Source organism: Meleagris gallopavo, chromosome 2 (genome assembly GCF_905368555.1).
Source record: "Meleagris gallopavo chromosome 2, MGAL_WU_HG_1.1, whole genome shotgun sequence".
NCBI lineage: Eukaryota > Metazoa > Chordata > Aves > Galliformes > Phasianidae > Meleagris > Meleagris gallopavo.
In genome coordinates this window covers 5,039,194-5,066,715 of record NC_139405.1, presented here as the reverse complement: position 1 = coordinate 5,066,715, position 27,522 = coordinate 5,039,194, and the positions used below count along the sequence as shown (strand labels likewise).

The 27,522-nt window shown below is 40.4% G+C and overlaps 1 protein-coding gene across 10 annotated transcripts in view; it reads right to left on the bottom strand.

Annotated features, from left to right (window-relative positions):
• Positions 1-27,522, bottom strand: part of MACROD2 (mono-ADP ribosylhydrolase 2) — an 837,243-nt gene that overhangs the window by 351,766 nt on the left and 457,955 nt on the right. For all 10 annotated transcript variants that reach the window (XM_085218728.1, XM_085218731.1, XM_085218732.1 and 7 more), the window contains one exon: positions 8,771-8,892. In XM_085218728.1, the coding sequence (XP_085074854.1) occupies positions 8,771-8,892 (122 nt within the window). The remainder of the gene's footprint in view (positions 1-8,770; positions 8,893-27,522) is intronic.

Genomic DNA, 27,522 nt, shown 5'->3' with positions numbered 1-27,522 from the left:
CTCCACGGTGAGTAAAAAGGGTAGCCAGATAACAGGAGTTGCATAAATCAAAGGCATTTATCTCAACAGGAAAACCATTCCCAGCAACTCCCTAGCAAGACAGAAGAAGCAAACTGGCAAGGAAACAAACGAACAAAAAAAAATTGTGCAAGTGTTTTAAAGGAATTCTTCATAACATAAACTTACTCTTACTCTGCATTGTACAGTCAGATTCTACAGGGGCTAGGTTATCTGCTGATTTCCACGAGGCTGCAACAGCCTTGCTGTTGGAGCTCATTCTTTTGGTGTTTAACAGTGATTAATACATTAAGAACCTGAGGATAAATAAATAGTAAAAGATCACCAACACACAGACCTTTTATTAAAGCAGCAGACCTTCAGCCCAGCTGCACACACTGCTCTACAAGATGCATGGATGATCACAGATCATTTACATAGGTTGTAAGTAGAACATTTTTGAAGAAACTGGTCTAGGATTCCTTTCTATTTATCAGCAAAGGTAGGATGCAATTAGAGGACACCAGCATGCATCAAGATGCAATCCTTTACTTTGACCCACTTGGAACCCTAGGCATCTAGAACACAACAGGTCACTCTTCAAACCCCAGGGATGGCTTCAAATCATCAGTCCTTTTCCCATTTCAAACCCAAAGACGCTACAGACATTTGCAAGGAATGGCAGCTCCAGCTCTGGTACATGCACTTGGCAAGACTCAGCTTTACTAGAAATCATGCAAGACTGTAAGGAATCTTAGATTCATCCCTTCAAAGTACAGACTTCTTGTGGAATATTTTTATCTAGCTTACTCTCTGTAACAGCCACAGATGAAGCCATAATTTCCTTAAACAACTTTGCCAGTGCTTTACGATTACTCAACTTCCAACCTAAAACTCCATTCCTATAAATTCAGAGTGTTACTTCTTGTCCTACCCGTAGGCAGATAATTTTTAACTTTTAAAATTTCCATAGTGTTTTATGCATGTTTTTTAAGTTGTCTTCCTACCTTTAGACTTCTATTCTCTAGACTAAAGATTCATTCTTTGGCTATTTTTGATGCTTTTTTTCCAGCTTCCTAATAATCTCTGGCTGAAAAACTGGGTGTGCTGGTCTAATTTACTACAGTACAGCATCTAGGGACCCCTACTAATACTCGCTCATTGAAGTCTCACACAAGAGCTGCTCCTCTCTTGGTTTTCCCCACAGCATTACAAGCAACAAACAACGAACCACAAAGCCCAGTTTATTTTCTGAGGAACCTTTGCCTAGGGCTGCACTCATTCCATAACCTTTCTTAGCTGAATAAGTATTTCTGTTTAGGTGTGAGAAATAACACTTGATCTCACTGAACTGAATTCCATCTCAATTAGTGAAATCCTTATTGATCGCAATCCTGTTTCTCGAATCTGCCAAGATCATTTTGGTACATATCTTTGGGAGAACATGGAACAACTGACAGCTGATTCACTTGGGCTTTAACTCAATTATGACCAGCTGTAGCAATTCCTATATTTGAAAGAAAAGATCACGATATCCTAAACTGATGCAGATGTATAAAGCAGAATTGGTTATTATGGCCAGTTAAAAATCAATGCAGCAGCTTCAATTATTAAAGATATTACCTGAAAAAATATCTAAGAGGAGAAAAAAGTAAATAAAAAAATGAAGCGGAGGTCTAAGCTGTTTGAAAATGTAGGGTTAGTCTTATTGTGGCTTACAAGTTAAACAAGTGTTTTAAAAAAAAAAGTGAATTTATGATGCTGCAGAAGTTTTCCACCAAAACAGCTCTTTGTGATTGATGGATATGAATCTGCACAGGCCGCTCTGGAAGTAATGCTTCCTATTAAATTCCATGGAAACTACAACAGATACAAATAAAACAATGTCACTATTTCATATAGAAAATTCTCAGCTAAAAAACACTATTTTCAACATAGTGACCACCATTAGCGATGCATTACTAATAGTAATGACAAAGAGTCCGTATGCCTCGCTTTCGAAAACCTGCACCAGTGGAGGTGACCCACTGTCACTATCAGCACTTCTGAAATGCAACACCCACCATCTCACTGTGCTCACAGCCTCCGCTTGGTCTCCAGAAATGGTCAGCAAGCAGTGGGTGCCATTTTCTCCATGTGGAGGAATTTGATGGCACACCTTCGCTTCTCGTGCACTTCCATGTCAGACATCATTCTATCATCCCATCTGCTGCCATCTGTCACACAGCAACAAAACGGAATGGAATACTGGTTGGAAGATTCAGCCTCTACTGCCATCCCACCAACATCCCCCTCTGAGTTTGTAGGCCAACACAATGACACAGGAGGTACTACTTTTGGAGCAACCCACGTATATCAGAAAAACAGATAGAAATCAACCTGAGGAATTTCAAACTTAACTTATTGCCATGGTAACACACTAAGCAGAAGGCAAGTTCCTTATAATGAAAAAGACAAAACTTGATTTTTCCCTAAAACATAACTCTGCATCATGAGAGAAGGCAGGTACAGACAATGCAGTGAAACAGCCTATTAGACTGATACTTTATAGCACACCATTCCAAGTACCTTCTAACAATTCAGGTACAATTCCTATTTGATTACTTCTATAGTTTACAGAAAGAGAGGCCAAGAATACTGAAGGTTCAAAACTGATATTAAAATTTAAGTCTATGGATTATGACAGAAGATTTTGACATTACAGTGACTACACATCTCCATTGAAAGGAAGCTCAAAGAAACAGTTGCGCCCTTACCAGAAGGACAACTTCCTTGCAGCAGCAAATACAGATACCAAGATTATTACCACATAACTGCAAAGTATTTAAAAATCCTTGATTATAGATGGGGACAAATATGTAAGGCAATTAAAAAGGGAGTTTGGTTATTTTTGCAGCACTATAAACTGACAAGTGGCAGGTACCTTCCTTAATATATTTTTATGCAATCTTCTGAATATTAAGTAGATTGTGCTGTGCTTCTGTACAAACACGTTAGTGCAAGGAGAATGGGGACATTTTGGGGTTTTGTTAGTGTTTTTTGGTTTTTTTTTTTCTTTTGCACAAGAGCACGCTAATCTCGCAAGGCTGAACTCTGGCAATGCTGAGCTCTTCCCAGTTTGACTCTAGGGATCTAATAGGAAAACATCTGTATTTGGTATTTAACCCTGTCAATGTACTTGCTGGTGGCAAGCAAGTCTTGTCTGGCAGCTCATGAAACCGCGTTCTTTGAGGATTTCCTCGCACTCCCACACTAGCCATAACTCTCCCCTTAGGAAGAGGCCAAAGTGTGGTCTAACTCCTTGTTAAAGCTTTACAGTTCACCCCTGCCAACAGGAAGCGATTCTGGAAATTGCACTGCTGGTCCCAGTTGTGTAGAGCTACAGCCTGCAGTGCAGCTCCTCTGTTTTGGCACTGGGGCAGAGGAAGCCTCCTGCCTTCTGGTGAAGACCAGCACTGCCTTTTTCTGCTAACGTGCTGAGCCATTTTGGCTGATCCCGACCTCAAAAATCGACAGCATTATTTTATATTTGATTTTCAGTGAAGCTGAGCAAGTTTCTAACTACAGCTTCCACCAACCTCAAGTGAAGCTTTTCAATAACAAGAAAAGCCTGAATGAAGTACGTGGCAGGGGAGTGCCCCATGTAAAGAGCAGTTCCAGGATACTGAATGGCTTTGAAGCAGCATATGCAAAGCTCAGCAGGTCCTCCAGCAAAGTCAGAACGCATCAGGTAAATAATCTCAAACAATGTGTAAACATCAGGCCAATTTAATCCTTGAGAATAGTGATTACAGCTCCCCTGGTCTGCCCAATAAGCCAGCAGTTAATTGGCCTGCAAGATTCCTACTTCGAAAATAGAAACAAGCAATGGAAAAGTCATCTATTGGAATATTTTTACCTCTGCTCCTTTCAGTGAAGATTTGGTGCCTGTAACATCTTCCCAGTGAATCAGACAGTGGAGATATAACTGATGCAGGACAGCATCTGCTAGTAATGCGTTAGATAGACCAACAATAAGATATTATTCTGGTCATTTAAAAATCAATTTGCGTACATGCCAACTATTTCTAAAATAAACATATCGTATGACCTTAAATAATTTTTTCCACCACTAAATTGTAACAACCTAAGTGGAGCTACACAGAAACAGTGCTGTAAGCATCCCCTTCACCAGGGTGCTGTATACATGGATAGACTCATCCAGCACAAAAGGTTCATCCATTGCCAAAGAGCACATAAACAGTCAGAGAACAGCACAAGTACCCTACAGTGGGCACAGCTACACCAACGGGCACAGATGAAAAAGCAATGCATGTTTTCGGGACAAGCAGATAATGAGTACAAACACTTTGGTAATCAAAAAGCTAGATGTAATAGCTGACCTAATAGAGACGAAAAAAAAAGCTGATGCGACACTAGAAATACCACATGGAACATAAAAGAGGCAGGAGACAAATGTCAGGGGCTGTTTGATTTCTCTCTCAACAATTCCATGGACGATCAAATTTGATCCTGACGCTCTTCTGCCATAATGGCTATGCAAATTCTTGCCCATGGCTGGGCTGCTGGTGAATTATGAACTTTGGCAATCACACTGGCATTTCATTATATTCCCTCATCTCATTTCTGCTTTTACCTATCACAGATTTTTTTTAATGTAGATACCAACATTTTCAGATGAGATTTCAGCACTCCCCCAAGAGTTAACAGAGTTGCTCCGATCCATGCCTGGAAATCTTGGATGCAAACAACACAAATTAGCATCAGCTACACCAGTTAGCTGTCATTTTGTCACACACGCAATGAGATTCCTCTCTCTCCCCTCTTCCATAACAGTGCATTTAACAATTTGCAGAATTTATTGAGATCGTGGTAAGGATCTTCCTCAGATGGAAATACATGCATATACACACATACACACATGTAAGTTAGTTTTGAGCTACTCATAATCTCATTCCTGGTCTCCTAGGCCCGCTTGGAACAAAAACGACCACATCTGTGGCATCCATCATTTCTCTGTAGGCAGCTCAATAATATATAATAGCAAAACAAAGCAATTCACTCTAAGTGTATCTAATTTGAGGCTTATTATTCAAGACCATTTCCTCATTAAGCTAGTTTTCCAGACCTCTTCTCCCTTTGACTGTCTGTGAACTGGGTTATTCTCCCCTCCCATATGCTATCACGACTTTTCCTAATCCGCGCTCCTCTGTAGCTGTCAGCTCTGGTTCTGACCTATCTTCCACTGAAGTGAAGGCAGTTTCCCTCCTGGTGCTGTAGAGGATGTTAGATGAGGTTCTATTCGCGCTCTCTGTAATCAATTGTCATCATATATCTCTGTCCTTTTCTAGTGTTTGCAACGCTGCCTAATGTAGCATCATTTGTAAATGTAATTAATGAGCTGTTTATGTACTCTTCAAAAATCATTAATAAAGATGTTAAATTAAACTGTGCTTAGTGGTGCACCCTGAGTCACCTTGCACACTTCTGTCCAACTTGATACATTGCCATTCATCACACCTTCTCATTCATAATGCCTCCAGCAATTGTAAACCCTATGACATGATTCACATTCAAAACAATTTGAATATATATATTTTTTTAACTATTTTTGCATATCTTTCTAGATTTGCTGTTTTTTTCTGTTTCAAAGGTAAGTAACACATTATCATTTTCTTCTCCCTTCCTTCTCCACTTGCTACGGCTGCAAGGCTTTCAGATTTAGCTAATTCTTTTAGTATACCAGGGCTTAGTATCACCAATACCTATTTATGCCAAAAGCATACTGTTTTTACTCAGTACCTATTTCAAAAATTTTTAGTTTTCTCTTGCTTACTCAAGTGCATTTCATTCTAAGAAGCAACCAATGTTTGCCATCAATGAGCACTGCTGGTCTTCTCTATTTTCTGTGGGCAACCATCTATTCCCCCCCCTCAGTTCCCTATTGCAAATACATCTGTTGCCACAATCCTGTCCACATTTTTATGTTCCTTACTCGAGTCATAAGTACTTCTGCTCTCTCTACAAGCACCAAAAATCTGTAGGGTTTTGTGTTGTTGTTTTTTTTTTTCCCCCTCCATTTCCATTCCCTACCAACTATGTCTACTGTATATTGGATCTTGTAAAACCCAATTGCACTTTGTATTCCTCTCTTCTGACTTGCAGTAATCTACTGCTCCTTAATTGAATGAATTATACATCTTACTTTGCTCCAGGCTTGATTTATTCATTAGGGTAGACCTTCAAGTAGCCTTCACTCCCCAAAGCATTGCTGAAATCACTAGACTTGAGGCTTTTCAGAACAGTTCACAATCAGTCATGTGGACTTTAAAATCTATATTGCTTGCTAAGCTTCTTAATGCTGGTATGAATGAATGGCTCTTGGCTCCTGCTCAGCTTGTGCAGCTGTGTCCTGCCATTCTGGGTGATGGGTTTTTTGTTGTTTGTTTTTATCTTGAACAGGTGCAGAGTCAACAGCTCCTAACCAGCAAGGAAATCATCCATGGATAGTTTCTCTCATGGTCATTTTTTCCTCCTAGAATACCAAGCCATTTTTTGTGAAATGCATAGAACCCACGAGCAGAACACCTCTTTGTTATTTCATTCACATACAAAGCTGCCACCTAGAATGTCCACAAATTACTGAAGCACTACAGATACGAGCAATGCTAGTGATGACCAATGCCTACTGCAAATTTTCCTTTCTTACATTTCAACATTTTCTTTTTTCCACACCACTTATTTTTTTCCTTCACTGATCGGAACGGCCCAGAAGCAGTATGGAATTGCCCAAAGGCAGGAACATGAATGCACATGGGCACAACAGCACCAAAACCTTACTGCCTCCAATGATGGGAATCACAGCAGGACCTTAATGCCTCTGCATGTATAAACAGTCCTGGAGAAGAGTTCAAAACATCCTCAGAGGTTGCTTTCACTTCTAATTTATGTGCATAGTTTTAAAAGTAAAAAAAAAATAATTAACTGCTATTTGGTGTCGCCTCTCTTTAGTGACTGAATAATAACAAAGAAGGTTCATTGGACAAAATTTGGCAAGTACAGAGAGAACATTTTTAGCAGGAAAGGTGCGGAAAGCACAGTTCACTCCAAGAACAAAACTAAGCCATATTCACCCATTTTTGTCTCAGTATGCTACACCTAACTCAGCCTAGAAGTCCTGCATCTCCCATCTCCTTAGAAAGAGGTGCAAAGTCATGCTCATGTGATAGCTTCCTTCTCCTTTACATGCTTAGGGAATGTATGGCTATCCAGAATGAATGTTTCAGCTGCTACAGTTGGAGCTACAGAATCCAAGCTGCAGAGCTGGAGAGTAAATAGATCTGTGGACAGGGAAAAAAAAAAAAAAAAGACTCCATCCTACAGAACACAAGAGTAACGACTGCTGAAAGGAATACTGTCCCAAGTGTCTAAGTGTGTGTCTTCAGCATGCCCATCCATAGACAGCAGCCACCTGCCCTTTGGACAGACGGGGGAATTAATCCAGAACCCCTATAGCAAATGGCTTAAATCATTATAAAGTGAATTAAGCAGTCCTAGATCTGTAACTGCTCAAATCCTCACTGGATTGGTGCAAAAGTGTGATTTATAATCCACTCTCAGCAGCAGATTTGAAAGATATTAGAGTTCATTTAAATTAACCTAATGATGCTTTGCTAGATAATATTCCTTGTGCACAAGTAGTCTGAACTTGAGTGTCTGGTATTTGTGCCACCAGAGAAAAATCAAAACTTCATATCACTAGATCAATATTACATGAAAATAGAGAACGTCAGAATCTTTCTTTCTAGCTAAAATCTGGTCTTTATGAAATAAGCTGTACATTACTCCAATAATTACCTACAGACTGAATACATTATCAACAGCAAAGTCCCCTTAGCTAAAGAGTACTTTTAACCATTCTAAAATCCACCTCATAAAGTTCACATCGCTATAAATTCCCTAACAAATGGAGAATTAGCTGCAGAACTAGGGGAGGAAATTAGGATACGAATAGAAGCATTTATCTGCCTGTGGTACTTCAAAGTTGGATTAAATTGCAGCTAATTTTTTTGCTAAAAAATGTTTTTACCAAGCAACGGTAAACAATTATGCTTTATTTGAAGCAGTTAAAGGAATAATATTTTCTTGTTTTTCTTTCATTTCTTGTCCTTCAGTTTGAATAATGCTGTTTTCACTTCCTCCACCAGATTCTGTCTGTCTTATTCCCAAGTTCTGCCATAATAATCTTTTGCATTCCCTAGCTGGCCTCTTACTGAGAAAAGGCTTCCTTACAACCTTCCTCTTTAGATAAGAACAGAACAATCTATTATCATCACAACAAGACAAAGATAGCTAAAGCCAGATCCCTGGTTGTTCACAATGGCAGAACCATGAGGATTTACATCACATCCAACTCCCATCTGCACAGTGATTTTATTTCACCCAAATAACGGTTGGCCAGAGCTCATGGCCAACTGTGTACCCACAACTGCCATGCCTTTGCACAGACATCCCCTGCACATGGCACGGAGAGGTTGAGGCTACGCACTCTGTGGCATGGGGACCACTCAAGGGCTATACCACTGTCTCCTTCCATCGCCTCTCTGCTAAAGCCATCTCTGCCTTTTTCTTTGTCTAGCAACTTTTTTGGGCAAATACCTATTTTTTCATATTACACGCATAAAGAATTCCTTCTGGAATTCTGTTGTTGTATCAATAATTATCCTAAAGCAAGGAAACAGTGATTCAAATTAGGTTCTCACACACTACTTACAAGTGATCTGATGCTGTTTTCTTTTGCCAGTTTCAGAGAGGATTTATAGCAACTTGCCAAGTTTTCTTCATGAGTATCAGTGACATGCCCTCTTGCTATCGGCCCAACAGTATGGATCACATCTGCAAGAAATGGAAAAAAATTAATAACTGCAGTTCCTAAAGTAGTTCATTACTTATTTCATGAATGCACGAAACTACCACATTGGAAAAATCAATCCATTTTGGCATCGTATCTAGACAAAAAAGTTGGAATGTTATTCTAAGAAAACATTTACAACTGATGAACATGTAATATCTGTGGAAGTTACATGAAAGTGAGAAACCATAAAGGCTAAATTTTGAAGCAGAACTGCTTGTAGGTTAAAGGAAAATTAGAAAAATGTACCAAGCGCTTGTTATGTGCTTACCACAAACCACATGTGGGATGGACTATACATTTGAAACAGTTGCTCTCGCTCTTTCACAGGCTACTCATTGGGAAAGCTCTCTGCAAAAGCTCAGCATGTAGGTGGTGATAAACAAGCTTCATTTTTTGCCTAATACTCAAGGCGTTTTCTCAGCAACTATTTAAAGAGGAGTAAAGTTATGATCTAAGAACGTGTTAGTTATTTCAGGAACGTGCTTTTCTTTCACATCAAACCAGGTGGAGACACTGCACAATAAAACAATAATATCTTATTCTGCCTGAAAAAGTTTAATGAACGAAAGGAGAAAGCAAAATCTGGGAGTAGCTCAGGTACGATGGTACGATGCCTCCAGATACACTGAAACCAGATGCAGCAATCAATCAGCGTCTTCAGAGCGCAAAATGAAAAATGAAGTAAAAAAAAGCCTGGAGTAAAACATGTTAAAGAGAATCCTAGCAAAGTAAAAGATGTCATGAAAAATTAATATTTTCTTCCCCCCACGTTTGATAAGTAGCAAGCACATGTACTTCTCAGACATCATTCTTCGACAGTGTGTGCAAAGGCACTACAGTGAGTTATGGTGGCAGGTACATCCTTTCCTCCCACCCTTTTGTCACCTCCTACAACACAGCAGCAATAAGCAGTGACACCATTTTTGTAACATTTCTACAAAAAGGAAATGCTTCCAGTTCAGGCACCACACTCCCTTTGGTCAGTATTTCTTTGTATTTCTGTCCCTCACGTGACAGGTTTCCATGGACATCTGCTGCTGTTACGGCCCAGAATATTCATTTACTAAAAGGCTTTACAGAATTCAGACTACTAATGTTTGTCCAGGCTGCCTTTGATTATTCCTCTCCAATCTATTCTAAATCATGAGAGAAAGTGGCCAAGCATCAAGATGCAAGCCACCCTCACGTTTATTATCACTGAAGGCAGATAACAGCTGCCATGTTCTAGTCTCTGCAACATTAACAAAGTAAACAAAAGGTTTACCAGTCTTCTTTCCACGTTGATCACAATATTTCTTCCAGTTCTGAGCCCAAGATGGACAGGTTGGATATTACCCACTGAGTATCACAGCGGATGCACAACACCTACAGCAAACTCTCCCCACAACACTTCAGGAGATGGAAACATGCAGTTCACGTTCTGATAGCAGGTGATTGAAACAAGTTGAATGGTTTTACCAGAAACTTAGGAGAAAACATACTTTGCACACACATTTTAGTTACTATAATTAACCGAGAGCTATTAAGACCTAGGAAAAGACCAAAAAAATAGCAAACTAGTTTAAAATTTGCTTCTGCTTACGAAGATGAGGTTTGAGCACTTTCATTAGGAAAGATCATCATTTCATATGTCTACAAACTCTAACTACAGTAGTTTGCTTCAGGTTGAAACTTTCCAGGGCACGTTTTCATTTGGCAGCATTAGTGCTTGGCCCTTCAAAGAAAGAAAAGCATCTCGACACTTTTTCTTGTTATTTGTTTTTGAAAGAGACAAGCTGCAATTACTGAGCAAGGGGAAGGAATGTAACAGTAAAGCTGATCTCAATCAAGGTTATCCTACATTTATAGACAGTAAGATCAGAGGCATTGCAGTGCACTATAAATTCACAACACCCACCAGTCAACAAGCAAGTAAAGTAACGGAACAACTACAAAACAAACTTAAAAACAAATCATAAGTGATAAATAAGCAAAGAATCCTAAAAGAATTCCCTTTTTTTGCCAAAGCCAAATTAACTTGCATTTCAAGGTGCTGCTGCTCAGAAGTGGAAGCCTAATTGTTGAATTTAACCATGAGTTAACCAACAAGATGGGGGGAACGGCCCAAGTGCCAAATTCTCACTCAAGTCTTTCTGTACAAAACTTCCCTTCACAGAGTTTCTACGTATGTTTTGCTCATTAAACATTGTCTCCATCTCTTTCACCTTTTGTTATTAAACACAAACTTCAAAAATTCTTGTTTCAGCAATGCAAAATGCCTCTTTTACCATCCTCTCTTTTTTAATGGAACTTCCCGATTTAGCATTTTCATGGCACTTCATCACCAACTCTTTGCCACTACACCCGATGTATCACTTAAATAGGTAACCTTCAATGCAATTATTGGCTGTTTTTTAAGTGGCGTTTTCTATTTGTTTTTCTTTTTGAACAAGTTCACAATAGGTGCTTCTCCAGACAGAACACTGAAGATAGTTATGAATTGGTTTATCATCCATCAACATTATTGTAATTGTTTAGGAATTTATCACTGTCAGAAACTGTTTGTCTAAGGCACGTTATTATTCAGAAACACATGACCATGACAAAGTAAGATTTTACTACTAGCACTAGCAGCACTAATCACAGGCCAAAGTGTTTCTTGGTCAGCTGATGAACATAGAAGTAGAGATTTTATTGTTGTACACTGTCGGTAAAATCTGTGTATCCATACATTGTCTAAACAATCTATTATTCTGCTCAAACTACTCCCCAGTATGTCAAGGTTTGCAGGCAGGCAAAATCCTTTGAGATTATACAGGCATAAAGCAAACAGATCAGGAAATAAAAACACTTCCCTAGTACTCCCAGCCCAACAAGTTGATATATGAGGATTGGACTCCACAGCCTGAAGAAGAGCCATTTATTTTTAATACAGTTATGAAGACTGGGTCAATCTTCCACCTTGCCTCCCACAAGGAAGATTCATTTCTGCCTTACTCACACCCTCACCACATGCAGCTGGAAAAATTCAGTTGCTGCAGTGCTGGTAGACACAAGTGGAAATGTCTACAGGCAAAACAAACTTCAGCCCTACTACTTCAGCCTCCCGCAACAGCAGCCGGCCCCACATACAGACCTCTGGCATTGCCAGTGGGACACAAATGTGCAAACCCTGTTTGATGCTCTTCCACAGAAGAAGGAGGAAGGGGTAGAACAAGGAGGTCTCACAGAGAATGGCTATATTCACTGAAATTTCTTATGTAAGATAGAGCCACTAGCATTGCTTTGAAACTTCCGCTTTCCACGGTCAGTCTTCAAGCTGAGGACTTGAGTAAGAAAGATGCAGTCCCGACGTTCCTAAATCACTTTCATTCCACGTACACAACAAAGGTGCGTGCTCACATTTTTAAGAGCACACAGAGGTGCAGAGCCCCCGAGGTAGGAATACATTCGTTTGAGATTCAGGCCACAGCAATGGCTTTTAATCTAATAAAGCTGCTTAACATTAAAGACATGCTAATAATAGCGAAGGAGATATTTTTCCTTCAAAAATACTTCCAGAGAGAATGTAAAGGTGGCTGAAAGAAAGCAATGGCACAAATCTACAACATACTACCATAGTTTGTAGCTCCTCTAGGGCAACAGCAATTGAGTTTTGCACTGTTATCTCTAACATTTGTGTTGCAACTTGTGGCTGATATGAGGAGAGCATACTCAATCTGTCTGCTCTTTTTCTAGTCTTCTGACTTTCAGTCACTTGGTTAGAAATTCTGGCAGCCAAATGGAGGAGTGTAGCAACCGCACATCAATTTGCATGTGTGCATGCTCTGCATCATCTCTGCTTGCTTTCATTCCATTTTTCGTCTTGTTTTTCTCTAAAGCTCTATAATGAATGCAGGCATCTTGTGTAAACCACTAACTAATCTTGAGGGATAACAGGCATTTTGGCATTTAAAATATCCCTGTCCCCACTTAGCTATCAGCGAAAATAAATGTAATTTGGGCATTTAATCAACCCTTCAAAAGCACAGTGACTCTTCCCTCAAATTCCTGCTCGGGTCATTGAAAAATGAGACCACGTCTACCTTAACACACAAACCTTACATGTAAAAGGGCAAGCAAAGCTTGCTGTTTTTTTGTTTTTTTTTTTCTCGTCTCCTTCATTAAATTAATCAGTCCATAAATCTTAACACGCTGTTTTCCTCATGATTTGTGTCTACCGTACTTAAAGGGCAGAGCAATGTGGGCCAAGATGCAAAAACAACTTCCAGCTGCAAAAGCATAAAGTGAAAAGTGACTGTGACTCACCGTCACCACGGAGGACTCTGATGTAATTTACTTTTCTCCTGTTCTTTGTAGAAGTGATGTTAGACGGCCAAAATATTAGCATAATGTATTTTCAAACAAATGAAGAAGTAGAAGTTTTCCTCATTTCCTGCCTCGCAGAAGTGAGGGCAGCACACACTCACAGCGTTAACGAAGCAGCAGACCAAAGCTAGAATCAATCACACACTTCCCTCATTCATCCCGTTGGCACTTTCACAGCCCTAATCAGCCCATCTAGCGAGGCATAATGAGGCTGTCCTCCGTCCATCACTGCCTGAGCTGGATGAATTTTAAGAAAGAAGCTACCGTACTGTGTGTCACTGAATAAAAACAAGACATCTGACAATTAACCACAGCATCAAGAGCTCCATTTTTAAGTCTTACCAGCTGACTTCCTCAATAAGCAGTCACAAGATTGGTCCTGAAACTAATAGCCAAGCTTCAACTGATAGGAGATGAAATTACCCCCATATGCTCTTACCTACTCACAGACACTACTCATGAAGTCCACATCGCTTTGGTATACGGATTTGCTCGGCTTATTTTCTATTGCCAGTCGCATGCAGTTGCTCATAAAGTGTGCATTTTCAATGTGTAATAAACAACTGTTAATTCAAGTTCAACCTAAATGATTCCCTCAGGACCACAGCCTAATTTAAGTTATTTACTAATATATGCCTCCAAAACTTGATTAGCCGAGTTGAATATTTTACGTGCAAGAAAACATCTTTTATAGATCACACAATATGTACTTGACATATGACACGGCTCTTCAGTTATGAGTATTTATTTGCTTTATATCTTTTCACTTTTCAAGGTATTGCAATCATCAAATATTTTGTAAAGCACATCATTTATAAGCAGAGAAAAAAAATCTGCATTTACGAGCATTTAAAGCAACTGTCTCAGTTTTTAGGCTTGAATCAATAAGCACAGCTCAATCTGAACTTTGTCCCTTTTCCAGCTTCCTTCTGTGTTTAAATAGCTGTTTTGGATAAACCAAACGATGTTTCATTACACGCAAAAGCCACAGTATCTAAAAGCCATTCGCATAAAACACTTAAGCCATTTTTCACCTAAATGGAATCGTCTACCCAAGAAAGAGTAAAGAATATGTTTGTTATAAATGATTAACCAGTACTCCTCTTTGTGGGTTAGGTATATATTTTAAGTACGAGACAGTAGAGACAGCCAGAAAACGATATTCCCACAGGGAGAGGCCAAGGGTTTGCTGAGCCCACGAGGTCCTCTGGGGACCCGTGCTCAATAGCCAGCATTTAGCAGAGTGCAATCATTCCGAGCCCCAGGATGCTGCAAACACAAGGAGCTTGTTCACAGCAGTCAAACCACCGCCATGACAGCCGGCCAGAGAATTAAGTCCCACAAGTCGAAACCCAAGTATTTTTGGCACTCATGATTGTCATAAAAGACGATGCTGGGATATGCCCATGCAAATCCCAGAGCACCTCTCTCTCACTGATGCTCTCCCAGCATTGCGCTGCCATTGGAGCCTCCCCATTAGCCGTCGAGACAACAGTAGGCTCTGTTCAGGCAAGACGAGTAAATGGTGCAATTAAGAGACACTATCCTATATCCCAAAGTAATAGGTTTTACAGAGCAATTTAGCACTAAGATGACAGATGTCAAAGCAGTGACTAGACAGACGGCCCCACCACTTCTACAGAAGTAATTGCCTACATGTAGAACTAAAACGTGAGGACTCCACTTGGGATATTCATAACATGATGCGATAAGAATGAACTTGAAACGCATACAACATGGCTTAAATTATGAGATTCATGGCTTGCTTTTTCTGTTTTCCCCTTTAATCTGGACTTGAAACCACTGCAGCAGAAATGCTCAATTGTTATCCTTATTCACCCCTGCTAATCATCTATCCAAACAAAAACCTTACATCACCTAGGAAGATAAGACTGAAAAAATGAATTATGCTTCCCCAAGCAATTTTTTTTCCAAGCTCATCACCCCGTGGCAAACACCATTTGGCTGCATCCCAGAGGAGTCCTGCCAAGCCCCCCTTGACCCAAGTCATACTCTCCATTGTTCTGACCATTGTTCTGCAAGTGAACAAGGCAAGAATAAAGCCACCCTAATCTGTCTTGATGATTGTTTCACCTAGGAGAGCATGAGCCACAAAGATTCTCTGCTCCCTTTATTAAGCAGGAAGAGGTGTTGGGGGGTTGTTCTTATTTGTCAAATAATTTAATCAGTCAGCTTTTCAGCACACAAAACTAAACTTATTTGCCCTTAGATCAAGAGGAGTTATTCTTAAGAGACTAAGTTGAAGTGAGTTTGTCTGCTCTTCCACAAAAATTTCAAACCAACATTAGCAGTATGGTGATGGATGTACCACTATTAATTATCGTGTAAATCCAAGGCACGTTGAACCATACTCAATGCTTGATTCAAAAATATTGATTGAAAAATACGACCCTTAAAAAATGTGCAACGCAAATCAAAACAGAAAAAGATGGAAAAGTATTTAAAATCCATTGTGTTTTTCTTTGTTGTTTGTCGTTGTTTAAGTAAACCTCGGTCCTTGTTGTGGAATTGGATTAATTACAGGGGTACAGAATTTTGAGATGGATCAATGCTCTCAGCAACTGAAAATATACCACTTGGGCTGTTTTTAGCATCCAACCCAATCCGAAGAAAGCAGATTTAGTCACCTCTGCTGGTATACTGCACAGGCAGCAAAGCATACACTCATCCTTAAGGGAAAAAAAAAAGAACGAACACAACCGTGCTGCAAAACACAACACCAGGCTAACAATTTGATCCAGAGATTATTTACGTTCACAACTGAAAGTCCTCCTCTATCCTCAAAGCACCAACACCACAGAGCACTCCAATAGTTAATAACAAACTATGGAAAGAGCCCTTATTTCCTATTTTGAGGATTCTCCTGTAATCAAAATAGAGATGGGACATCAATAACATTTATTATTAAGACATTTTATTATTAGGTTGATGTTGCCTCAGCGGTATTGAAATAAAGGAAGATATGCCCAAGGAACTGCAACAAAACGACAAACAAGTTAAGGTAATGACATTCCCAGACAATGGGAAACCTTAAACAGGGTCTCAAATACAAGCAGATTACCTTTCCCTGTGTCATCCAGGCAGGAGGCATCACCAACAACCTTCAAGGAAATTTCTGAAGTCCAGATGTGAGCTGGGTCAGTGGGTGCTGACTGAGGGAGGATAGCCTATCTGCTCAGTTGCACACTTGAAAGATGCCACTTCCCTTCAGGGAAGGCAAAAGAGCTTCATTTTCTCTTTTAATCAGATCACTTCAGGTAAAGAGATATTTTAAAAGTTTAATTGTTTCCATAATAGGTAGTTTTATGGGATTCCTAAAGAGACAATGAAGTATGATTTAAGCTTCCTAGAAAAATTATATTCATAGCTTTATTATGGTTAATCTATTCCTTGACAGCAACACATTATGAAAAGTTACCGTGTTCAAATTTTCATTTACATTTTCTACGTTCTCCATTTTGAGAATAAACTCCTTCCACCTCCTTTTCCACGTGACACTTCTTTAATGTGTAACCTGCAGCATAAAGAATACATGCTTCTCCAAGAACTTTGCTCATTTCTGTTGAGACAAAACAGTGAATAGATTACAGATTCTCTACGCTTCTTGTAGAGGCTACTGGTAGTTATATCAGCCTGGTTACCTTTACAAGTTGGCAAATCCTGCTAGAAAAAAATTAGTTTTTCCCTTGCCGCTAAACCACACTGCTCACGTAACACAGATACGAGATCCTTGCACAGCTCTCTTACCATTCATCATCTCCCAAAGCAGAGTGCATGCAGAGGAAGGAGAAAGTTGGAAACAACAATTTCAATACAATTAAATATTTTTAAATATATACGCCCTCATATTAACAAAGCTGAGCTGAGGAGAAAATGGAAACGGTGCTACAGAACCACGTTTAATACAAGGGATGCAGCATTTCCCCCTTAGGCAATAAATGCAGTGCTTATAGCTCCCAACCTACCAGCTGCTTCCAAGCATGGGAGCAGTCCTCCTCAAGTCAGTGAGACTATCAGGGCACCTAAAGATGAACAAGGACCTAAGCAAAAGAAAATGACAGCACATTTTCTCCAGGATAATAAATACACCTTGATTGCTTCATCTCTTATGGGTTATCATTGCAGATCTCACTTTAACTGTCCTTTTTTTTTTTTTTTTAATGGTGACAAGAAAAATTCCAAATTTACCTCACTGAAATATTTCTCTTCCATGCTTTCAGGAACATTAACAAGCAGCACTTCGTGGACTTTGCTCATGACCAGTTCCTTTAGAAATGTTTTCCCCTACTGCATCTATTGAATCCATCACAAATGATAAAAAGAAAAAATACAAAGCATTTATCAACTTCCCTCTGCACTATCAGCACCTCTCTCCTAATAGCACACAAACCCTGTCAGTGAGAGCTGGCACATACATGGCACCCAGCAAGTTTAACTCATTTTAAAAAATGGACTGGACTTCCAGTTGGCAATGCCACTTCAATTGCTTCACAGAAGCGTGATAAGAGAAATAACCAGACAGCTCTTTGAACTGTAACGTGAGTCTTCATACCTAGAAAAGGGATCTCTCCATCATCAATTATTATTATTATTTTTTTAATTTACTGAATGGCTGAAACCACGTTAACGCTCCCTCTCCTGATATCAGCATATTTCAGATATCAACTCCCAGGAATGCCAATGCAGTAAGTTCCTCTGAGCATTTCCTCCCAGTCTCCTCCCCAGAGATGCTCCAGTATGAAAAACAGTTCCATCAGCTGGAGATGAAACAAACATCAACTCTTGGAATGCATCGCCCTGCAACTCAGCTTAAAAGCAAACCCACCAGATGCTAGTGGCACGAGCGTGCCAGAGCCGAAGTAGGAAATAATGGGAAAAGCGTGATGAAATAAGATGGAAAAAACAGACATATTTACACAAAAAGTATCACAGACAGGGCACATTCACAGAAGAAATTCAGTGCCTTAATTCTGTTACCTATGTGCTTTATTAACCACAGAACAGCTTAGGTGGGAACGGACCTGAAAGATCATTTGGGCAGGACAGTCTAGACCCTGCTCTGCAGATACACAACTGTCTGAGGCCTTTGTCCAGTGCAACAAGTCAACAGCCCCAGACTTTCTGGCTTACATGAAGCACACAAACCACCAGACCAGCAGGGCCACCATGCCCTGCGGCATCTGAGCTCCCACATCCCAGCAGCTGCCCAAGGGGTAAAGCACAAAGAGCTGGGACAAGGACAAAGAGCTCCACTCCTGCTCCCAGCATGGGCAGGTACAGAAGCAAGCAGGGAAATGAGATAGAGACAGCAAGAATATTTAACAGAAATTGTGGTATTTTGTACAATATGTAATGCTTGTGTGGATTCAAGTGAAAAACAAGCTTTGACAAACATCTTGAGAGTGTTTTGCATCAGTGGAAGTTGTAAACAGTTGAATTTGCAGCAGAAGGAAATGTATAAAATAAGAAGCAAGAGAACTGTTACGTTGTTTTTTTTCCATTCCCTTGTTTTTTATGGGTTTCTTATTGTTGTTTTGTGCTTGTGTGCGTGTGGTTGGTTTTTTTGTCAAGACAAAACAAGTGCATTGCAAAACAAACTTAGTAACTCACAGAGGGTTATTGTACTGCTAATGCTCTCCTTCACGTCAAGCACCATCGCTACCAAAAGCCCTGGAAAAACACTGGTGTCATACCTTGTTCAGCTCAATTGAGAACATGTACTTAAACAACCTTTTGGAAAGTCAGGTAATGACCTAAAAGAGCTGCTGAAGGGCAGTCTTGAGTTTAGCATTGCTGGAGAAGAAAAACAGATGTAAATAAGGTTAACTTCTGCTCTAAGTCATGTCACAGCATCCGTGAGCCTGTCACAAGCCTTTTATGATAATCGCAAGAGGGGGATGTCAGACAAGTCTCTTAAATAGCTGATAACTAGACATAGGGTAACACAAATGGTAGCAGTGATTTGGAAACGCAGTAATGACTTTGAAAAAAGCAGTGCAATGGTGAAGCTTGCAAAAGTGATAAAGTGTCAGAGCAACATGCCATTTCCAACTGCAGGGCTGTGACTTACTGAGGAACTGCTCCATGTATGGGAAACCATACTGAGAAAAATATTTCACCTTTATTACGCCCGTTACTGAAGTTAAGCAACTTTTTTCAGCAGTGCCCGCATACTCAAAACATCCTTTTTTTTTTTTTTAACAAAGAAGCAATGCTGGAGACTCCTGTTGCCTGCTTGAATATCAGATTAGATGTAGTTTTTAGAGACCCATGTGCAAAGTCATACTTCACATCATCTCCCCTCACACAGACTGTTGGAAAGACATAGCGCTATTTCCATACTGACAGCGTTTACTTCAAGAATAAGAGTAGTTCCTCTTGTTTAAAAAAAAAAAAAAAAGACAACAAAACAGAACTCAGAGCTCATAAAGCAGCAAGCAATTTGGCTGGCCTTGCCAGGTGAGCAACAACAGAGTGAAACAAGCAAAATTGCAATAGACAAAACAAAACAAGAAAACACACAGATGTGTGCTTTTATACAGAATCATGAAGGTTGGAAAAGACCTCTAAGATCATCTAGTCCCATCATCAGCCCATCACCACCACACATACTAACTAAACCATGGCCCTAAGTGCCACATATCCCCATTGCTTGAACACCTCTGTGGACAGTGACTCCACTACTTTTCTGGATAGCCGTTCTAATGCTTGACTGCTTTCATGAAATCAGTGCAGATTTTCAAGGCAAATCATCCTGCCCTTAGGCACACTAAACATTTTCAATGTAATTCCCCATGTCTGAAGGCAACACGTTGGAAAAAGCTGAGTTCAGTTACTTCAGCAGTGCCACGTGCAAAGTACTTACACAACACTAGGCTGCGATACGTAGATGATCACTGCACTGCAAAAGGTACTTGTACTTTGACAAGTCCATAGATACCCACTGATGCTACAGTAGCAGGATAGAAGAGGCAAAGGATGAGAAATCTAGAAAGCCAATTCAACGTGCTCATGAAATCTTAAAAGGCAAAGCTTTAGTGTAAGAACAAGGGCATCTTCCCATTTCTAAAAACACCCAAGTTTTCCAGAAATAATTTCCTAATGACAGTGCAAAACATTAATGCTTTATAATTTGGGCGTTGCAACTAGATGATTAAGATCCCTTCCAATCCAAGCCTTTCTCTGATAATTTAATTATTAGTAATACTTTGGCTTAGCAGAAAGTTCATCTTTCAATGTAACTAGGGTTTTTCTATAAGAACCATTGAAAAAAAAAAAAAACACCCAATCCATCATGTAGTTCTTAGCTATAAGATTATTATTTCCATCTAAAGTTACTTTCAAGGTAACTGTCCCTAGACTGATAGCCTTTCTTTTGGAGAAGAATGGAAGAGGAAAGACGACAAAACAAAACATGGTTTCCCCTAAAATACAGTTCCACTGTATCCGAATATTCTCTTTTCTCCTTATTCTCAATCAATAATGGTTTCGTTAGGAAGTTGACATCGTTGCAATGTCTTTACCTGCTAGTTAATTTTCAGCAACAGCAAGTGCTTCAAAAAAATCTTCTGATGGAGCTTTTCAATAAATAGTATGAATAGGATTTATGGGGTTGATTATAAAAAGCTTTTTAAAAAAAGAACTATCATCTAGTAGAGAAATAGTATGTATATTCAGAGGAAGACAATATCCCTTTCTTCACTGAGAAGTTTTTGGAAAAGAAAACCTAGATAATAAACTTTTAATTTCAATAGCAACATTAGGTGAGGAAGGAAAATTACAATAGGCCAGGTACCATGTCAGCCCTGATATACTACTACACTTCTTTATGAGCACATTACAATTCAGAGAGCTAATAATAAAAAGAAGTGATGCTGAGATGATGAATTGATGCTATGCAATTAGACCTATTAGAATTCACAAGAGCCGACAGGCAATAATCAAACCACTTTCATGCTGCCCATTGCAATTATCTTTGCACTTAAGAATCAACAAAGCACATAATGACTTGCTCTCGATTAAGAAATTCATGAGAAATGGAATTTTAATTAGTGTGTAGAAAATTTGGGCAATTTATTACTTTACAGGACAACAGATTGTGAAAACTAGTTGAGTGGCTGTATGCGTTCAGTAGAGGCTCAGGCCCAAACAGCCCACACCAACTCTTCCAACAACTTCCTAACTACTTCCCTTGAAACAAGATGGCCAAAGTTGGCATTCACTTCTGCTGAACTCTGAAAAAAAAAAAAGAAAAAAAAAAAACTGATGAAGCATGAGTGAAACACAAACCATTCTGCTGATGTTTTCAATTACCAGCTGATGAACAAATCAGATCGAGTTACATTTGCTCATGGTATGAGCCACAAATGCTAGAGGGTCTAATTCTACATTATCATCACAACATGAGTAGGACAATCAGACAATGAAAAACTAGCACCGGTCAGAACAGTCAAACATGGCCCGAAGAGTAACATGAACATTAATTTTTTTTTTTTTTTTACAAGCCCTTGACGGGAAAACTGTTTAGTTTACTGGAGATCCAAAATAGTTAGTACTGGAGTGTTTGGATTAGTCACAAATGATAAATAATTTGAATTAGTGTGCTGTCTGAAAAAGCTTGCCCTGAGCTTTGAACCTTATGAATTTTCCATTTTGCTATAGACAAGCAACCAGATATCTAGCGCTTAAAGCTGGTCAGAGTGAGATACTTTTCTTCCATTGGCAGGGAAACATGACATTGTTTGTGGTTCTTGGTTCTGCAGGGGGAGTCCTGTCTTTCTAGCGGCCCTGTTAAAATAACATTCAGAATAGCCTAAGTGATTTAATTATAAGCAATGACACTTCAACATAAAAATCAAACAGAAAAATAGAGATTCAGTCTTAAATGCACCTACACGTTGCAGGTGGGGTTGCTGTGGGAAACAGCAGGAAGCCATTCCCCCACCACTGAAACATTGGTGTGACATTGCGGGACACCATCTTGACTGCAAGCAGCATCCACAGGAAAAGGGCACTTGCAAGGATATCCTTCTATGTCCAACGTCTCCAGAGTCACCAGCACAGCCCCTTAGGAGTACAGAGAGCTGGTCACAGGTCAAAGTAGCTCAAAGAACTGTTGTCACGTGTGGTCATGCAAGGGCTGGCGACCAGCTGGCTCCAAGGCGAGGATGCAGAAGGCTGGCACCAAGTCTCTCCCCACCTGCTGGTCTCAGGTCAAGCACAGCACATCTAAACCAGCACATTTCAGCCAGGGAAGTGGCATAACCTGTTTATTTTGCTGGAAACGTTGAACTTGAGTGGTTTCTGTGAAAATAATGGAATTTGACTAGCCTAGGTGTTACAGCAAAGATGCTTTTGGAAAGGCCGTGAGAGCGGTGAACCTCCTTGGAGTCCCAGGGTGGGCACGGGGTGAACAGTTCAGACATACCAGAAGCTTTTGTTTAGAAGTCAAGCAACAGAATCACTACTTGAAAAACACCACAAGTAACTCAAAATATGCTTACAAGTAAAGAACACTGTTAGTACAAAAAGGCCTTCCAGATTAACAGTGTCATAAAAAGTACAGTGCTGCTGAGGATGGCTCCAATTGAAACTAACTAAGCAATTCTCTATGCACCAGGATTTACAAGATCATGGTTCAGCACCTCATTAAAATAAAATTAGGGTTCTGGTAATTAAACCCTCCTTTCAAGTGACAGATGACTACTGTGCATAGAAGCCGTGCATACTGTTTAAACTTCATATCAGGAACCAATAATGCACATGTAGTGGATAGCCCCCAGTGAAAAGAAAGCTGGGGGACTGCTCCTGTGGAAACAAGGACTCACTGTATGGCAATATAGGAAGAGGGGGTCAGCAGGAGGTTCTGTAGATTTCATAAGGACAAACGAGCATTCAGCTGTCCCAAAAAATCTCTCGATTAACATCACCCTTTCTGGAATCTTGCAGTAAGAGTTCCATACAGAGGTCCAACAGCCTCAACAACATCTTTTTTCCCTCCACGCATGCCCTCACCCAAATACATACAACTAAGAATTTAGAAACTACACATTTCATTAAAAAGACAAATTGACAAAGAAAAACAAAAGATAGAAGTGTGATTGACACACCTACAAAGATAAGTTCAAAATATCAAAACTCAGATTACTCATCAATGAAGCATACACAGACTCTAGGTTGTGTTACAACAAAACACAGACGTATCAGTCAGCTCTGAAGATGCTCTTTTGTTCTTCCCATCTCAGAAAAAGCAAAGAACAAACCTTTTGCTAAGCATACTGAGAGTCACAAACAGCTCTGAACCAGGAGAATCTAACCTGCACCTGAGACACTGATCCACGAGTCCCTGCTGCAAACACTGCAGATTGAATGCTCAGCTGCAGTTTCCAGAACACGGTCCAAAGAGGCATTGTCACAACAGTAAGGCCTCAAAAACGTGTCTTCCTCCAGTGTCTGACCCGTAAAGAAAAGTGTAAAGCTGTGTAGGCCTACAACCAGCACGAGACCCATTTTAAGAGCGAGCATGATTTTATTTCTGTGCACTGTTTCTGCAGCTTCCATGAGAGTTAAGATAGCAGGCAAAAGTACAGGAGCAACATATTCTTAGCACTGGCTTGCTTTTGAGCACTGTAAGTGCCAAGGGTGGCTTATGGCAAAACTAACACAGCTATCACAATAACATAGCAAAAAGATAACAAACACACTGATGAAACGGCGTTATCAGGAGAATTTTCTGCCTGTGATACACTGAGCTGTTCCCAGCTAGGACTGAGAAGTTTCTGTACCTTAGCCCGGTATCACAGTGCAGAGAAGCTGCTCCTCCCCTGCTCTTCCCCAAAGGAAAGCAGCTCGGGAGCTAATTCCCTGCCACAGCTCAAGGCTGTGCACAAAGACTCTCAGCAATTAGGCACGGCTAACTGAGCCTTTTCAGAGGGACGATGCTTTCAAAAAAGTAAAGAGGCAATTGGGCCTCGTTGACCAGAAACCGGGACAGTAAAACCCTGGAGAGTTTGCTCTGATTGGCTTTTTATTTTTGCATTTTAGTCCAAGTAAACTAGATAAATGAAATGCAGCCAGACATCTTTTGACTGCACAGCAAATTCATTAAGCCCAACGTTTTACCTTGCATTCAAATCTCTCGTGTAAGGATAGCTCTCCCTTTTAACTCTGCTCCTACCCCTCACTGACATGCATATGCATGGTAATGATTTTCTGGAAGACAGAATTAAAACAAACCATGTTTTAATAGATATAAATGGAGCAGGAGATAAATCAAAATAGATTTTTATAACTTTCATACAAATAAAACAATTAGCACATTAGCAGTGGATGCAGTAATAAATCAGTCAATTAGGATATTTAAGCGATTACTGCATTGAATCAAAAGATTAGCTGAAATCAATAAGGATAGAGTTTGCTGAGATAGCCAGGAGTTAGTCTGCACTGTCTTCTGCATCAAACAGCGTGTTTATGAAACACAGCAGATTTATGGCCATAAATGCTACTTAATCTGATCCATCTCTCTCGCATTGCTGGCGTTTGAAGAAACCTTAAGAGCAAATGAGACTAAAGCTCTGCCCATGTTAATTGCTGCTGTAATACTATCTGCAGCTTTCTCCAACACCAAAATTTACCATAGAGTTAGAATCAGTTTTAAGGAAAGCTACCAACAACAACAACAAAAAAAACACAAAACAAACCACCCAACAGAAAAACACAAAACAAAAAAAAATATGAAAGGTTTAAATGTTAACAGCATTTGAAATGTTTCTCTCCCAGATGGCAATACAGCTGATTGCAGTTCCCTGCTATAACACAGCGCTGCTTATCCTCTGAATGTCCCCAATACAAAACCGTTTTAATCTTTTGTCGCTGTTGTAAAACTTGATCTGCTGTGGGACAACATAATTAAGTGTCAGCTTTTGGATATATTGTACAAGAAGCAGATAGAATAATCCAGCCTGTACGTCACCAATAACTCAGTTTGCAGACGAGTGATAATGGGATTCCAGATTATCAGTGGAAGGGAGCAGTATTTTACCCCTCGCAGGACAGGGCACTGTCCTGAGTGTTTTCTTGCTGCTCCTTTTTCTCCTCCATAGCCTATTAGAAGCTTGATGATCCTCATGCTGGATGGCTGCACCGCGTACCCAACCGGAAAGAAACAGCACTTGGGTTTGCAGGGCCTGATGATCTCCTCCATTAGGCTCCTGTGGGAGTTACAGAGCCCTTACCAAATCAAATATAAGCTGCGTAAGGAGATTAGCAGAGGAATGGGATTCTGTATCAGCATCTCAATGAAGATGAATGAAGGACACAGCAAGTTCTTGCCTGGGGATCAGACACAGGTAGCTGGGTCTGTAACGACGCAGCACACACAGGACGGAGCGCTGCCAACAGGGCAGTGCCTACCCTTGCTATCCCTGTAACAGTGCATGGGAAATACTGCCATATTGCAGACAAGGCAAGTGGGAGATTAAGCAGCAGAATTGAAACTAAACATTAACATAGATTAACAATTGTTAATCTATTTGTTGGCTTGAAGCACACAACGATGTACTTTAGAGTAAGTCCTTCAGAACGCAGGCAGCGCGCTGGGCAGTGAGTGCCTGGCCATCAGAACAGTCACTGCAAGCTGGGCAGGCTGATGTGACAGCAGGAGGAGGAAACTTACCCGAATGCAACCACAGGTGTCCATGGATCCGGGCCCCAACCCCCCACAGCTGATCCAGTGGACCAGGCTCACCCTCAGTCCCTTGTCAGTTTGCCCGATGTTACCAACACAACACAGCTTCTGAGGCACCAAAAAAGCATGAAATGGTTTATGTTTGCCCTCATAACTGCAAAGATGAGCCTGCTTCTGAGGGCTGAGCAGTGATTTAAGGCGGGGGGGAAGGGGAGGAGGGGGGTCATATCATGAGGCCAACCACAAAACACCTTGCATACAGCACAGATGGGCTTACTTCATTGCCATATAACCTCTATCTACAGCAGTTAACCTAATGGGCTGGTTTTATTACATGCAACATGCATCTGTCGAAAGATGTTGAGATGTTGTTTAAACACAAGCCATCATGCCTATTTTCATATGATTCCCTCCAGCGCGTGTTATTTTCATTTTAGCTCAGTAGCTTTCTCAGCGAAGGCTCCTTGGCATAGATCCACATGGGAACATCCACTGCTAAGACTCTAAATCAACCTCCTTGTTAATGGAAGTGCAGAACATCATTATCCAGTGACTTGATATTCCTGGTAAAGAGCAGGAGGTCAAACCTCTTCACTGAGTTAAAACTTGCATGTAGTTGTTCCCCAGCTGGCATGGCAGGAGACAGCCGAGCAGTGCTGCCTGTGCCACCAGGACCAGCAGACCAGCAGCAACTCAGGGCTCCAGCAGCTGGTATCACATCCAGCCCCGGCCCTGTCCTCTGCTGCCTCTGCCCATAGAGAACTGGGGAGCAAACACAGTTCCCTGCTGGGGTAAAAGCTGAGTAACATAACAGAGAATTAAGTACAATAATGGTTTTCTTCGATGCTTTGAAGCCTGCAGGAGTATGCATTTTCAAACGTTATTTCTTTGCATTATTTAATAGCCACAAATTAGACTTCTTCAGTGAGTCTATATACAAAAAAAAAAAAAAAGCATCCTTTACTATTTCTTCTTTCTTTTGCTTGTGTAAGAAAGCCAAAATTTGAGACAGCACACCAGTCTATTCCACAGACTTCATCCACACAAACAGGCATCCAACTCTGAACAGGCATATAATCATAGAAATCCTCAGGTTGGAAACAACCTTAAAAATCATCAAGTCCAACCACAACCTAACCATACTACCCTAACTCTAACAACCTTCTCTAAATCGTGTCCCTGAGCACCACATCCAAATGGTTTTTTAACACATTCAGGGATGGTGACCCAACCACCTCCCTGGGGAGCCTATTCCAGGGCTTAACAACCCTTTCTGCAAAGAAGTTTTTCCTGATGTCCAACCTAAAACTCCCTTGGCACAACTTAAGGCCATTTCCCCTTGTCCTGTCACCAATGAGAAGAGACCAGCCCCGCTCTTGCTGCAATCAGTTTTCAGATATTTGAAGAGGGCAATAAGGTCTCCCCTCGGCCTCCTTTTCCCCACCCTAAACAGCCCCAGTTCCTTCCGTCTCTCCTTGCAGGGCATGTTCTACAAGCCCTGTTGCCCTTCTTTGGACCCGCTCCAGCACCTCAATGTCCTTTCTCTATTGAGGTACCC